This window comes from Cynoglossus semilaevis, chromosome 8, assembly GCF_000523025.1.
Source record: "Cynoglossus semilaevis isolate Cse_v1.0 chromosome 8, Cse_v1.0, whole genome shotgun sequence".
Taxonomy (NCBI): Eukaryota; Metazoa; Chordata; class Actinopteri; order Pleuronectiformes; family Cynoglossidae; genus Cynoglossus; species Cynoglossus semilaevis.
The window spans coordinates 10,298,371-10,311,517 of NC_024314.1; the positions used below are offsets into that span (position 1 = coordinate 10,298,371).

General features: G+C 37.4%; 2 protein-coding genes across 8 annotated transcripts in view; both read right to left on the bottom strand.

Annotated features, from left to right (window-relative positions):
- Nucleotides 1–5,893, bottom strand: part of LOC103382008 (carnitine O-palmitoyltransferase 1, liver isoform-like) — a 31,962-nt gene extending 26,069 nt beyond the window's left edge. For both annotated transcript variants that reach the window (XM_008314655.3, XM_017034496.2), the window contains exons 1-7: nt 5,786–5,893; nt 3,276–3,423; nt 2,753–2,892; nt 1,373–1,544; nt 900–1,001; nt 597–734; nt 423–500 (exon numbers count right to left, since the gene is read on the bottom strand). In XM_008314655.3, coding sequence (XP_008312877.1) covers nt 423–500; nt 597–734; nt 900–1,001; nt 1,373–1,544; nt 2,753–2,892; nt 3,276–3,416 — 771 coding nt within the window. In that variant the 5' untranslated portion in view covers nt 3,417–3,423; nt 5,786–5,893. The remainder of the gene's footprint in view (nt 1–422; nt 501–596; nt 735–899; nt 1,002–1,372; nt 1,545–2,752; nt 2,893–3,275; nt 3,424–5,785) is intronic.
- A 3,375-nt stretch (nt 5,894–9,268) lies between these two features.
- Nucleotides 9,269–13,147, bottom strand: part of brsk1a (BR serine/threonine kinase 1a) — a 22,795-nt gene continuing 18,916 nt past the window's right edge. For 2 of the 6 annotated variants that reach the window (XM_008314656.3, XM_008314657.3), the window contains exons 16-19: nt 11,933–12,056; nt 11,546–11,756; nt 10,315–10,404; nt 9,269–10,173 (exon numbers count right to left, since the gene is read on the bottom strand). In XM_008314656.3, coding sequence (XP_008312878.1) covers nt 9,974–10,173; nt 10,315–10,404; nt 11,546–11,756; nt 11,933–12,056 — 625 coding nt within the window. In that variant the 3' untranslated portion in view covers nt 9,269–9,973. Of the gene's footprint in view, nt 10,186–10,314; nt 10,405–11,545; nt 11,803–11,932; nt 12,057–13,147 lie in introns of those variants that run through there. The other 4 variants (XM_017034762.2, XM_017034763.2, XM_025057766.1 and 1 more) reach the window with 3 other exon arrangements.

The following is a 13,147-nucleotide window of genomic DNA, read 5'->3' on the forward strand; positions in this document are numbered from 1 at the left end:
TTTTTTCTTCCCTGATGGCACGGGCATATTCCAAGATGACAATGCCAGGATTCATCGGGCTCAAATTTTGAAAGAGTGGTTCAGGGAGTATGAGACATCATTTTCACACATGGATTGGCCACCACAGAGTCCAGACCTTAACCCCATTGAGAATCTTTGGGATGTGCTGGAGAAGGCTTTGCGCAGCGGTCAGACTCTACCATCATCAATGCAAGATCTTGGTGAAAAATGAATGCAACACTGGATGGAAATAAATCTTGTGACATTGCAGAAGCTTATCGAAACAATGCCACAGCGAATGCGTTCCGTAATCGAGTGTGTGACTTTTTTTTTTTTTTGGGCCAGGCACTGTATCTATCTATCTATCAACTTCAGTTTAAACCTAAAGATGAAATAAGTAGGGGAAGAGCAGTATAACATACCATGCTATAATAGTTACTGTTGACCACAAGGGGGTTTCGTCCACGTAGGTAGACATATTCCTCCCACCAGTCACTGACCTAAGACAGGAAGGAAAAGACACTGGCTATGAGAATACATGACATAAAAAAAAAACAAAAAAACATTGGACATTTACTTTAAGGTCAACCTCTTACATAATTAGACGTCCAGAGAGCTTTAAGGTTGAGGTACCACTGCAGGCGTTTACCAAGGCTGTTCTCGAACTCTTTGGCCAGCTTTGTCACATGTTCATACCTGTCATCATCCATGAGTGGGCGCACTGATTCCATGTACTAAATGACAACATATTGTTTGAGTTTAGCACTCCACAGTAAACACATGAGAAAGCCCAATTTAACAGATTTAATCATATTTTAATTGTTTGGATAGTTTATGATAACACATTTTTATTTACTGCACATGGCTAAAAAAAGAGGTTATTTGAAGGAAGGTCTCACCCTCTTCACAGTATCCTTAAGCACAGGCACAGGCTGGTTTGGCAATGAACCCTGATAGCTGTAAAGCAAAGGTTTCCTGCCTGAAAAGATCCTCACCAATGCCTGACGGAGACATGAAAATATTATTTAATGCACATATCAAAAGCTATTTTGTGTAATTTTTTTTTTTTTTTTTTTTTTGTACAAATGTCCGATATTACCTTTTTGCTATCCGATATGCCGATATTGTCCAAACACTTACTTTCTGACTTGGATTCAATTTTAGGTCACATCATCTAGGCAAAGCCCAAATATTCGGGTTTTTATTATCAGGGGAAACGCCAATAACGATTCTTACCGATATTACACAATTATTCTAATATTGGTTAGCCGATATTATCTGACAACCTTATATAACTTATCAAGGAACAGTAAATAATTGTTTCACTCTTTACACAGCCGTATCAGACAATTAAAATAAAATACAAACTGACCACCCAGACTCTAGTGGTGTTTGACATTTTGCCATGTTGCTCAAAAATCCAGTGATGGTAGGACAGGAGTTGCTTGAGGCACAGGCGCATGGTGAAAATGAGCAGTAGCCACAACATGGTGCTGAAAAGCACTGCTGACATCACCACCTGGCACTGCCTGCTCATCGATTGGCTGGAAATGTAAAAGGAGAAGTGTTATGGAGATTGGAGTAACATATTTAGGTGAAGAAAGAGTAAGGGTAAAGTACAGATGTCAAATACAACATTACACATCAGTAATAATAGCTTGGAAACTCTTTTTCATCTCTACATTAAAAACATCATATATATATAAAACACCTTCAGGACACTGTAGGGTACAACCGAGGCACTTTTATTTTATCATTACTAGGGATGCACCAACTGTGACGTTCTGGGTTGATACCAATACCAGCGTTTAAAATAACAACTTGACTTGATTTTTTTTTTAATTTTTTGTTATTTATTCCCACTTTTGTGCCATGGAACCATCTTTCGGCTGTTCATCATGCTACTTTGTGCTTGTCCGCAGCAGAGGTAGTGCAGTACCCAATAAAAATATTTTTGTGAAAAATAAGAGTACAAGTGTAAATGCATAAAAAATGGGAACATAAATACAATGTATCAACTCAGGCTTTAACATGACAGGGCTCAAACTGCGGTGACTACCTCTAAACCGACGTTTTGTTTTGGGTTTTTTGCACGTATCTCCCCTTTTGCCCTAACAAAACAAACCAAACTCTATTGTACCCAAAACATAACCAAAACCACACTTAACATAAAATAAGCAGATATGGCGCAACAAAATATGACCTCATATAAAATTAAACATTTTTAGTGTAAATAGGTCTCTATAAAACTGAGATTTGTGCAGTAGCCAATAAAAATATTTTTGTGAAAAATAAGAGTACAAGTGTAAATGCATAAAAAATGGGAACATAAATACAACGTAAAAGTACTATCATTTCCCACTTTTTTTTTTGCCTGTGAAGAGGTTGACTTTAGTGGCTAGAAAGCCTATCAGTCATGTGGTTCCTATAACAGTGGTTCAGTCGGTGGGCAGGAGTGATCTGTGGTGAATATTACAAGTTGTTTTGTATTTGGCTACAGCCTACATTAGCCTGTGTACTCTTGCCTGACTAAATGTTGAGTCAAAAAGCACATGGCAACGTCATCTTTTTGTGCCGCGGGACACTACAATGTGTGACTGATTAGCTGCTACTGTATTTATTATTCACTTTAGTGATATATATTACACACGTGTCAATTTCCCTATGACTGATGGCAGTTATCAGGATGCATCCAATGCATCACGAAACATTGACTTTCATTGCATCAACACAGAGTTAAGAGTTTTATTACCTGACAGGCAGGTGCTCTTGTATCTTGGCTATCAGGCCCATGGAGGGGTCAGACCGTGTGTACATGGTAGCCAAAATTGCTATTACCACAAAAAGCCAGGAGGAGGGGCTGACAGGATAAACCCCAGTCACCAAGCTGTTCTGTCAGTGTGAAAATAAAGAAATGTACTTTAAATGTACTGCTTATTGTCGAGTGACTAACAGTATTACCACATTCAATATAACAATTGATCATTTTAATTTGAGCAATCACATGGTCAACTTTCCTAAACAACATCAGAAATATTGCTATACAGAAAGACAAAGAACAGCAGGTAAATGTGTACGTTTTACACGCCTGTTTTTAATAGCGGCTAATCGTCATGATGGAAATCATTTGAAATTAAGGGAAACTGTTAACTAAAATGTGAAAAAGGTATGACTCAAATGACATGATTGTAATTATTACATCTTTTAAAAGTTCTGTGGTACATGGTAAGCACGACGAAGAAACCAAATAGATATTAAACGAATTGCAGAAATACCTTTAATCTGATAACTCGCTTCTTCCAGGAGCGTACACCACAGAGATAGATCTCTGTAAAGGCCCGGTGAGACAGCTGCATGTTATTACCCTCAGAGGTTAGTGTGAACTGGAAGGCAACCGCCTGACGGGCTTCAGCCATGATCACTCTATACGACCAGAAAGAAACAATGCACAGTAAACGTGTGATTTTGCAGTATTCCTTGTAAAAGAAATATTACAAACATAAACATAAAGTTCAGACTCCTCAACTTGAACAGCTCAGATTATGACAGTACTTAACTATAAAAAATGAAATGTATGTTAATAATTCAACAATAAATACATTTTTTCTAAAATTGTAAAACACGTCAGTGACATTGTTGCACAACCCTATTGTTTAAAAAAATAAAAATGATTTTATTAACAGAAAAAATACAAAATATAGAAATGACAGGTCTAGAAAGTGCAACAACGTCAGTGACATTGTTGCACAACCCTATTGTTTAAAAAAATAAAAATGATTTTATTAAAAGAAAAAATACAAAATACAGAAATTACAGGTCTAGAAAGAGAATTAAGGTCCAGAAAGAGATACTGTAAAGGATACCTAAGTGGTATGAGCTTCTAAAAGGTATTTTACTACCTTAGCTATAGATAGTTTTCCGATGATGTCACACTACTACCCATAGTTCCGTAGTCCGCCATCTTGTAGGGCAAACAGAGCGTACAGATAGATAATAAAAACACAAAAGAACACTGATAATGATAAATAGCTGTGTTGTGTGGGGTTGTACCAACCAATCTGGGAATGGAGATTTTGAAGACGTTTTCTGACATACTCAAGGGAAACTGACAGAGAATATTTCGACAGAAAAAAGGATGTTATGGCTTTCACGTATTAATCGTGCTAATTTTATCCCAGATCCAAGCAAAGGGCATCAAAAAGTCTGTTCTGAACACTATTTCAGCGAATTACTTTTATTACTTTTTATTATACTTTTATTTAATTCATACGTTCAATGTCAATAAAATTAAAATATATCAAAATGTACTTTGCATACATGACAAATGTACACAATGTAAACGTAAATCCTCAGCTGACCACAGTCCATATCAATATTATCAGTATTTTAATGAAGAAAGTAAAAAATACATATTTTTTGGTGATTTTGGAAAAAAATATATAATCTAATCAATAGTATAACATGATTTTTCATGTAAACTGTTATTCTAATGATGTTCACAAAAGACACATCCGTACATGCCACTGTGATTTTTACATTAACACGCTGTATTATTTGGTACGAGTATACCACATGATATACATTGTCTGGCCGCTTCCACTCAGCTTTGTTGACTTCGTACGAGTCTTTTCTTTTGATTATTTTCAACTTGTCCAAGTATCTTGCCTTTGTAATTGTGTCTAGTGAATCTCTATACAACAATTTCGTCCCTCCGGTGATTTAATATTCTTGTCTTTTGTTGTCATTATTGATTGTTTACGTCCACTTGCTCGCGTCTTTTGCCACACAACATGGCCGACGGCACAATGCATCATGGGTAATAACAATTATCGGAAAACCATCTATTGTTGTTGGTAGTCAGCGCTGGTTTGCAACACCTTGTCCTTTTCTCAAAAGCAAAAAAATTGTATTCTCACTGCCAGAATGCAGCTAATGAGAAGACCCAGTAGCATTTTATGGCTTGTGATTTAGGAGAGTACAGATGACCTTATAATATTTTTGAAAGAAAAAAAGTAGTAGTAATTAACTTTTGAGACAGCAACATCCATTAAAAACATTCCACATTTGAAAAGGAAAAAGTACTGGAAAAAATGTAGCAAGAAAAAAATATGTGTTTTTTTTTTTCAGTAAAACATGCTATTTAATTTAGGTGGTCGGACTAATATCCGGTTCTAATGTTGTGTACAGAGAGCACCGGAAAAGCTGTGCCTGTGCCCAGTGGAGTTTCCAAGGAAAATCAATTAAAGAGCTGCACAGTAGCAAAGCTGACTACAATAAATAAATAAATAAATAAATAAATAAATAAATAAATAAATAAATAAATAAATAAATAAATAAATAAATAAATAAATAAATAAATAAATAAATAAATAAATAAAACAGCTAAGATGACTTTCCCTGTCTTTGAAACAGTTCAGTCAGAGGTAGCGAAGGGGTTTTAGTTTTAGGGAGATTGGTGAACATTTGTTTTGTTTACCGATATTAAACTACGCCCCGTTTCATCGTCAACAAACAGTTTTCCACAGCATTAGCATTTTTTATTTTATATCCACTGTCAATACAAAATACATAACTTTAGAGCCCCTTTTTCACTAAGCCACGAATTCATGCTATTTTCTATTTCTCACTCTGCGATCACCTGACCATGCTAGCTGATGGGGTTCTTCCTGACGTAGCTCAGTGTGGTAGGTCGTTAGCTCCACGTTAGCTGCTAATTTGATATGCCATAGCCTTTTGTTAAATGCGTAACAGTCAGTGGTAACATGCTACGGTCGTATGAGCATACCTGCAGATGGGAGCTTGAACATAACCGTCGACAAAACTGATGTGCACCGACGGAGTCCGTATCAGCGCGGTTACGAGCCTCAATCAATTCTGCGCGTGCACGCGTCTGTTCATGTGTGCCCTCTATTATTCGAAAATGTTAAATCATTATTCGTCTAATTAGTTTTACGTTTTGTGTTGATTGGTATGCTGGCCCATGTATTGGTATTTACGACAAATTCGCTTCTATATTTAAACTCCATGACTACTTTCAGAGTTTAATTCTTCTTCTTATAATTATAGTTTTTATTATTATTATTATAGTTACATTACTATTAACTGTAGTATTATTGTATTTTGGTACTATGAAAAGTAACAAATATATGAACTGAAAAAGGAAAATATATGTCAATATTATGACAAATATATGAACTGAAAAAGGAAAATTGCAACTAACCAAATGGGGTTTTTTTTACAAAGTAGTTTTTAATTAAAATTTCAGAACGTAACTTTGTTTAGTGCGTAACTTCCTGTCGTGCTTTTATTTTGAAGGTACGATGATCTGTTAATCTATCGGTTTGTTTGTTTTTTTTTTGTTGTTGTTTTGTTTTTGTTAGTTTGTTTCTTTGTCTTTACGGAGAAGGAGAACGATGGGGATAAAAACTTAAAAACAAAACAAAAAAACAACGCTCATGAAGAGGCGCAAGATTAATATTTGTTGTTGTTATTAGCTTAATGTTGTATTTTAGTGAACCAGGTTTAACATGTTGTTTTAATTACCCCGCAACAAGCCAACATGTTTGTTTTTATATTGATATTTTTTAATAGCTCTAAGTAGATTAAAATATTTGCGGCTGATGTTTAAAAACCGTGATGTGTCCGATAACAACAACAGAACTGTCCATGTAGCATTTTTTTTATTTTGCAACAACCCATAAATCTGTAGCATGTATGAATGTATGTATAAACCACTGTATGAGTTGCTGCCACCTAGTGACTGGAGGCTTGTTATCATTCAAACATTACAGCAGTGGTACACTTATGTGTACCTAGAGATGCCGGCCCCACTATTTGAGAAGTACTGGCCTATTGTAACCACACAGTGCATACAACGTCCATGATGACAAATCCGGATAATGTGAAAATAAGGTTCTATGAGGAACCGCTGCTATGACTGTGGAATTTCCGGAAGAGCAGAACCAGGTTCCTTCCTTCATCCAGTTAGCCCCCAACCATCACCTGCTCTCACTGCAGTTAATCATTTTTTGTACTTGCCTGATCAGTTATCTTTGTTGTCATTAGATATTGCTAAGCCATGAGCAATCTTTGCACCCAAAAGGCAACTATTTATAAAGCACCTGCCTAAAAAAAAAAGACAAACGTTTTTTTTTATTGGTTTCTTCTAGTACATGTTTATTTGTATGTTGTTTTTGAAGTACCTCTAATCAAATTAACAATTGAATGAAATTATAAGAGTTGTTTTATCTGCATGACACTTTCATGGAGACAGACCTTACATAACTAACAAACCAATAAGGTGGACCTCGATTTATTTATTTGATTTTTACCACGGATTCAATGACGTGCTCTTCAACCACAAACATTAGTTATATTTAGGCGCTTTTTATATTTAAATCACGATACGAGACTTTTCCTCACCGCTGACCATAACGGATGGACAGCGGATTACAATCTGAGTCAGAGATGGGTTTTCAAAAACAATGAAAACACCCTGGGGGAGGAAATTAAAGTGAATACTGTAAGTAGTCATTTACAAGAGTTTGCTGACAGCCATTCAAACACCTACAAAATGTCTCTGCTAATGTGGACTTAACAGATGAATGGAAACGCAAACAGGCAGAGGAAGGCAAACATTTGAAAAGGAGCATGTGCTCAACAATGATAAAGAGCTGTGTATTAAACACAGATCATTATTTGTACAACTGAAATCATTTTCATGATCATGATGAGCTCCCAGAGATCATTAGTCTGTAAAGTTAATGTCACTGCTTGGCAGTTCAACTCACCGTACCTGCTCAATTCCCAGCTCACTTTCGGTCTGCCACCATTTGCAAGACATGTACATGTTCCAGTTAACAGTCGTCATCCATATAATAAAAATGAGATGACTTGGAAAAGCATGCAGTTAGGCAATGAGCTTAGGAAATATATGGTATGTAAATTAAAAATATGCCAGGCTTCTTATACAAGTTGGCTGCTTTTAATTATTGTCGATTAAGCAGTTAATGCTCAGATGATGCATGCGCAATGATGTCAACACATGTCCCTAAACGACATAATATCATGGTTTACTGTTATGATCCGGGGACACATTCTGGACACAATTAAGAGAATGTAGGCAGATACTGAGTGCAAAACTACGCTTTAAACCTCAAAAAACAACATTAAAAAATAAATTGATAAATAAATCAGTAGGCAAAAATATATATTAATTTATGACAGATTGACAGATGAAAATAAACAATAGTGGTGATTATGCATCTTTCTGAGAACGTTGTGCAATTGCATATAGTGCTAAATGGAAGACCGGTGATCAATGTGGAGTTGCAAAATTCACAAGCATTCTCTTAGGCTATACATGTTAGGTGATTGCTGTGAACACAGCTCTGACGGACTACTTAACTAGTTGGTAAATACTGATGCGGGGAAACAGAGTTACAGGATTTGCTAAAGTCTGACTCCACGTTTAATTTCTTTATACAGAACAATGTCCTCTGCACTGTTTCTTTTATATATATATATATATATACATATACATATATATATATATATATACATATACATATATATATATATATATACATATACATATATACACACACACAGTGATCCCTCTCCTATCGTGGTAGTTGCATTGCATGGTCCACTGCGAAAAGAGGAAAAAATCCGCAAAGTCGGGGCGAGATAGTTATATTATTTACGTATATATTTACCCTTTACGAACCCCCCTCCCCCCCACATTGTTACCAACCCTCCCTAGACTGTATTACCCTTTCCCACACAATTATATGCACAGCAGAGTTGTATAATGAAGTATAAGACATATATATATTACGTACTCAAAGGGAGATGCTGAAAGATGCTACTATGCATGAGCCAATCCGTGTGAGGATCACAATGCTGTGTTCGATCACCTCTGGGTAAACGCGTCTTTTAGTTTATTTTTTTTGCTATATTTTTGCTATAAGTTAGAAAATGTTCTTTACCACGAAAATAATGCAAATATTGGAAATTTAAAAAAAGAAAATACCGCGATACAGCGAATCCATTCTGCAGAATGGATAAAAAAAAATCTGCGATGTACTGAGGGAGTGAAAGCGATATAGAGAGGGAACAATGTATATATATATACACGTGTGTGTGTGTGTGTGTGTGTATTTTTTTTCTTAGTTGATATATTACAACATTATGCTAATAAGACTACCTGGATGAGAATATGCACTATGGTTTGACCAACTTTTTCATTTTTTCTGGGCTGAAAAGCCTGGGATAAGATCCATGCAGCTTTACACTCAGTGTTTTTTTTTTTTCTTATGATGTTTGTATTTCTGATAAAACAAAAAGACCTTCAGAGCATCACAGGCCCACAAACATTTGTGTCTCTGAGTAAAGATAAAATTTAAAAAAATGCTGTGATGCCCTTGCCATCTTCCGCCGTTTCAAAACTGAGGATTTCCTTTCAGGAAATGTTTTTATTGCGATCCCTGTGCCACAGGTGTCTTTGAAATAAAATATACATAATAACAAAACTTTTTTTTTTGTTTGAACTGATGAACTCACTACAACAAGTAGTTTGTGGATGAGAGTATCTTATGGGCTATGACAAGCCTGTTTTTGTTTTTGTTGCCAGAGGTTGTATATGTCAGACAATACGATATGGTAGACTAGCCTATGTCGGCATCCTTCAGCAGGCCGATTGGATAACTACAGTAGCATGCACATTAGAACTTCAAATTTCTAAATGGTTCTACCAAGCTGCATCTATGATGGGCTCCTAACTGTATATTCACATGATTGTGATTCCCTAATTTGTGTTTTAAAAGAAGAGCAAAAGAGAGGGAAAGGCTTTACTTTGGCCCTGAACAAGATTCTTCATCAGCTTAGTCAAGGAAGAATAGGATTAGTACGTGGATAGCATAAAATGTCTGCTGTGGTCCAGGTTTCTTGCTGTGTGTTCTCACTTTTTATCCTACAATTGTGACTGGGTTCCATTAAACGATAGCAGTCTGGTTTTCTCCTTTGGTGAGTTTCTGCGCTGCAAAACTCCCGCACTGCCACCGATGCCTGCCCCATCTGTCCGGTCAGCCCACTCGAATCTGTCGCCCCCACCCTCGGAGCGCTTTGAGTTTTGGCGGGTGGGGGTTCTGTGGTGTCGGCTGCTCTTCTCATCTTGGAAGTGATCAGTAGAGGAGAATAGAAAAGTCATTTTGCAAATCAAAAGTAAACAGACAGACAGACAGACAGATAGATAGATACACACATAGATAGAGGAGTAGATGGATCTAAATTTGTGTTAAGAAGTAGTGTTACCAGATAGGGCTTGACCTATAGCTTGATCCTGGGAGCTGAGAAGCTGGGCTTGAATTGTTTCCACCACTCGTCTGAACCTGCGACTTTGACCTAGAGATGATTCAAGGAAAATAAAGAACTCTCAGGTTTGCACCACTTTCTCTAAAACTGATTCAGGGATGTGTTTTTTCTGTTTTCAGGATTCCTAATGTAGTAAATGCCAATAACAGCAAATAAAAAAACATATCCATGATGCAACATCAGACAGGCATCTGATTGGACCTCTTTACAGTAGGACAAGGACCTCAATCATATAACCAATGTCAATACAAACAATCATTAATGCATTCATTCAACAGTACTTTGCTATGTAGACGGAGCAGAGCAGTAGGCTCTATACCCAGAAAAAGAGTGAGTACTTCAGTCCTAGATGCCTTACCTTAGAAACTGTCAGCGACTATGGTGTTGAATATGGAACTTCAGTCAATAAACAGAAGCCGTGCATAGTTTCCTTTTATTAATACAGTGATCCCTCTCCTATCGCGGTCGTTGCGTTCCAAGGGAATATCCGTGAAGTAGAGGCGAGATAGTTATTATATTATTTATGTATATATTTACCCTCCCCCCACCCCTACACATACACTGTTATCAACCCTCCCTAGACCAGGGGTCACCAACCTTTTTTGAAACTGAGACCTGCTTCAAGGGCACTAAGTAATACAAAGAGTTACTTGTCTGATATATATATATATCATTGTATGTGTAAGTTAAGTGTAACTGATTCATAAAGCACAGTAACAGTTACATTTTTCAGCTATATCATTGTATGTGTAAGTTAAGTGTAACTGATTCATAAAGCACAGTAACAGTTACATTTTTTGTTGACTTTTTTTTTTTTTTTTTTTTTAAAAAATACCCCCCGGGCCCCTTTCGTAGCCCATGGGGGCTACCCACCCCTGCCCTAGACTGTATTACCCTTTCCCACACAATTATATGCACACTAGAGTTATATTAGTAGGAGCCGAGACCAAGGAGAGAGGAGAGTGAACAGAGGAGTAAATACTGACCAAGACGGACGGACCGTATATGAATGCTGGGCACAGCGCAGGAGCGCAGATTATTGTAAAGAAAAATAAAGGCTGTTAACTGTCATCGGTGTCAGCATGTTTGTTTAGGCTTCGTAACAGAAGCGAAACGGGAAAACTCATAATTGAAATACTAAGTTCAGGATTTCACGTTGCTCGATACATACCTGACATTAGGGTGAACGTCACGCTGTAGATTCCTGTCTCCCTCCTGGTTTCTCTTTCGGACCCTCTCCGGCTTCGCTCCCTCTCGCTCTCTGAGAACGTAATATCCACCTGGAACTTCACAGGCTTCTGGAAAACGGAGGGGCCGCCAGAAGACTTGTATTCAGCTCGAAAGCTGTTCTGTGAGAGAACGCTGTGACTGAGCGATGGGATCTGTGTGGTAGGGAGAAAGGGAAGAAGCAGAGAGAGCAGCGACCGACTTACAAGGCAGGAGAAGTATGAGGAGACAAAAGGGTGAGGCACAAGAAGAAAAGAAAAAGAGAGCCAATCGCAAAAAGAAGTGTGGAAAAACTGAAAAGCATGAGAAAAACATGATGGCAGATACTCACAGACAAGAATGCGTGTACAATGTCGGCTTTGACGGAGCTCAGTGGTTTGTCTCTGATGACAACATAGATCTGCTCCTCTTTATCTAAACCAATGAAGTTCCCAAACCATGACTTCTTTGCCAGTCTAGGGGAAAAAGACAGCAATACACAGGTTGAGCATACAATTTCAAAAACAAAGACAACGGACAGTTTTTTGTTTTACAAATGTGACATCTTAGCATTATAGTCTTATAGCTAAAATAAAATGGTGACAGGGCTGGAACTTTTTCAAATAAGCATGTACAAAACTTACTGAGCCCAAAAATAATAACTTTCTGTTCTCTGATTCCGAGAAGGAACATTCTAAGACACGAAATTTCCAGGTAATTAAATAAATTAAATTTTACCTTATCTTTGTCCCACAGTGGAGAAATTGCTTGGATGTGTTATTTTATTACTTTATTGTTTCGTTAATGTTAATGTTTAGGGGCATTTTAAAGTAATAGCTGTGAATGTAGACCAGGGGTCGGGAACCTATGGCTCGCGAGCCAGATGTGGCTCTTTTGATGGCTGCATCTGGCTCTCAGACAAATCTTAGCTGGGATTTCTTAATACAATAATTAAAATAATAATTTCCCTGATATTCAAGCAAAGCATTACAGAAATCACAATTTTAACAATACTGAGGGATCCAAGTAATATCTTCTTCTTCTTCTCCTTTCGGCTTTGTCCCTTTTTTCAGGGGTTTCTACAGCAAATCATTGATTTCCATATTGCCCTGTTCTCTGCATCTTCTACTCTGACTCCAACTATCTGCATGTCCTCCCTCACTGCGTCCATAAATCTCCTCTTTGGCCTTCCTCTTTTTCTCCTACCTGGCAGCTCCATCTCTGACATTCTTCTACCAATGTATCCACTGTCCCTCCTCTGCACATGTCCAAACCATCAATCTGGCTTCTCTAGCTTTTTCTCCAAACCTTCCTGTCTGTGTTGTCCCTCTAATGACCTCACTCCTGATCCTGGCCATTCTTGTCACTCCTAAAGAAAATCTTAGTATCTTTAACTCTACCACCTCCAGCTCCGCCTCCCTGTCCTCTGCCTATAGCTAGTGTCTTTAAACCATACATCATGGCTGGGGTCACCACCGTCCTGTAAACCTTTCCCTTCACCTTAGCTGACACTCTTCTATCACAGATTTCTCCTGACACTTTTCTCCAGCTGTTCCATCCTGCCTGT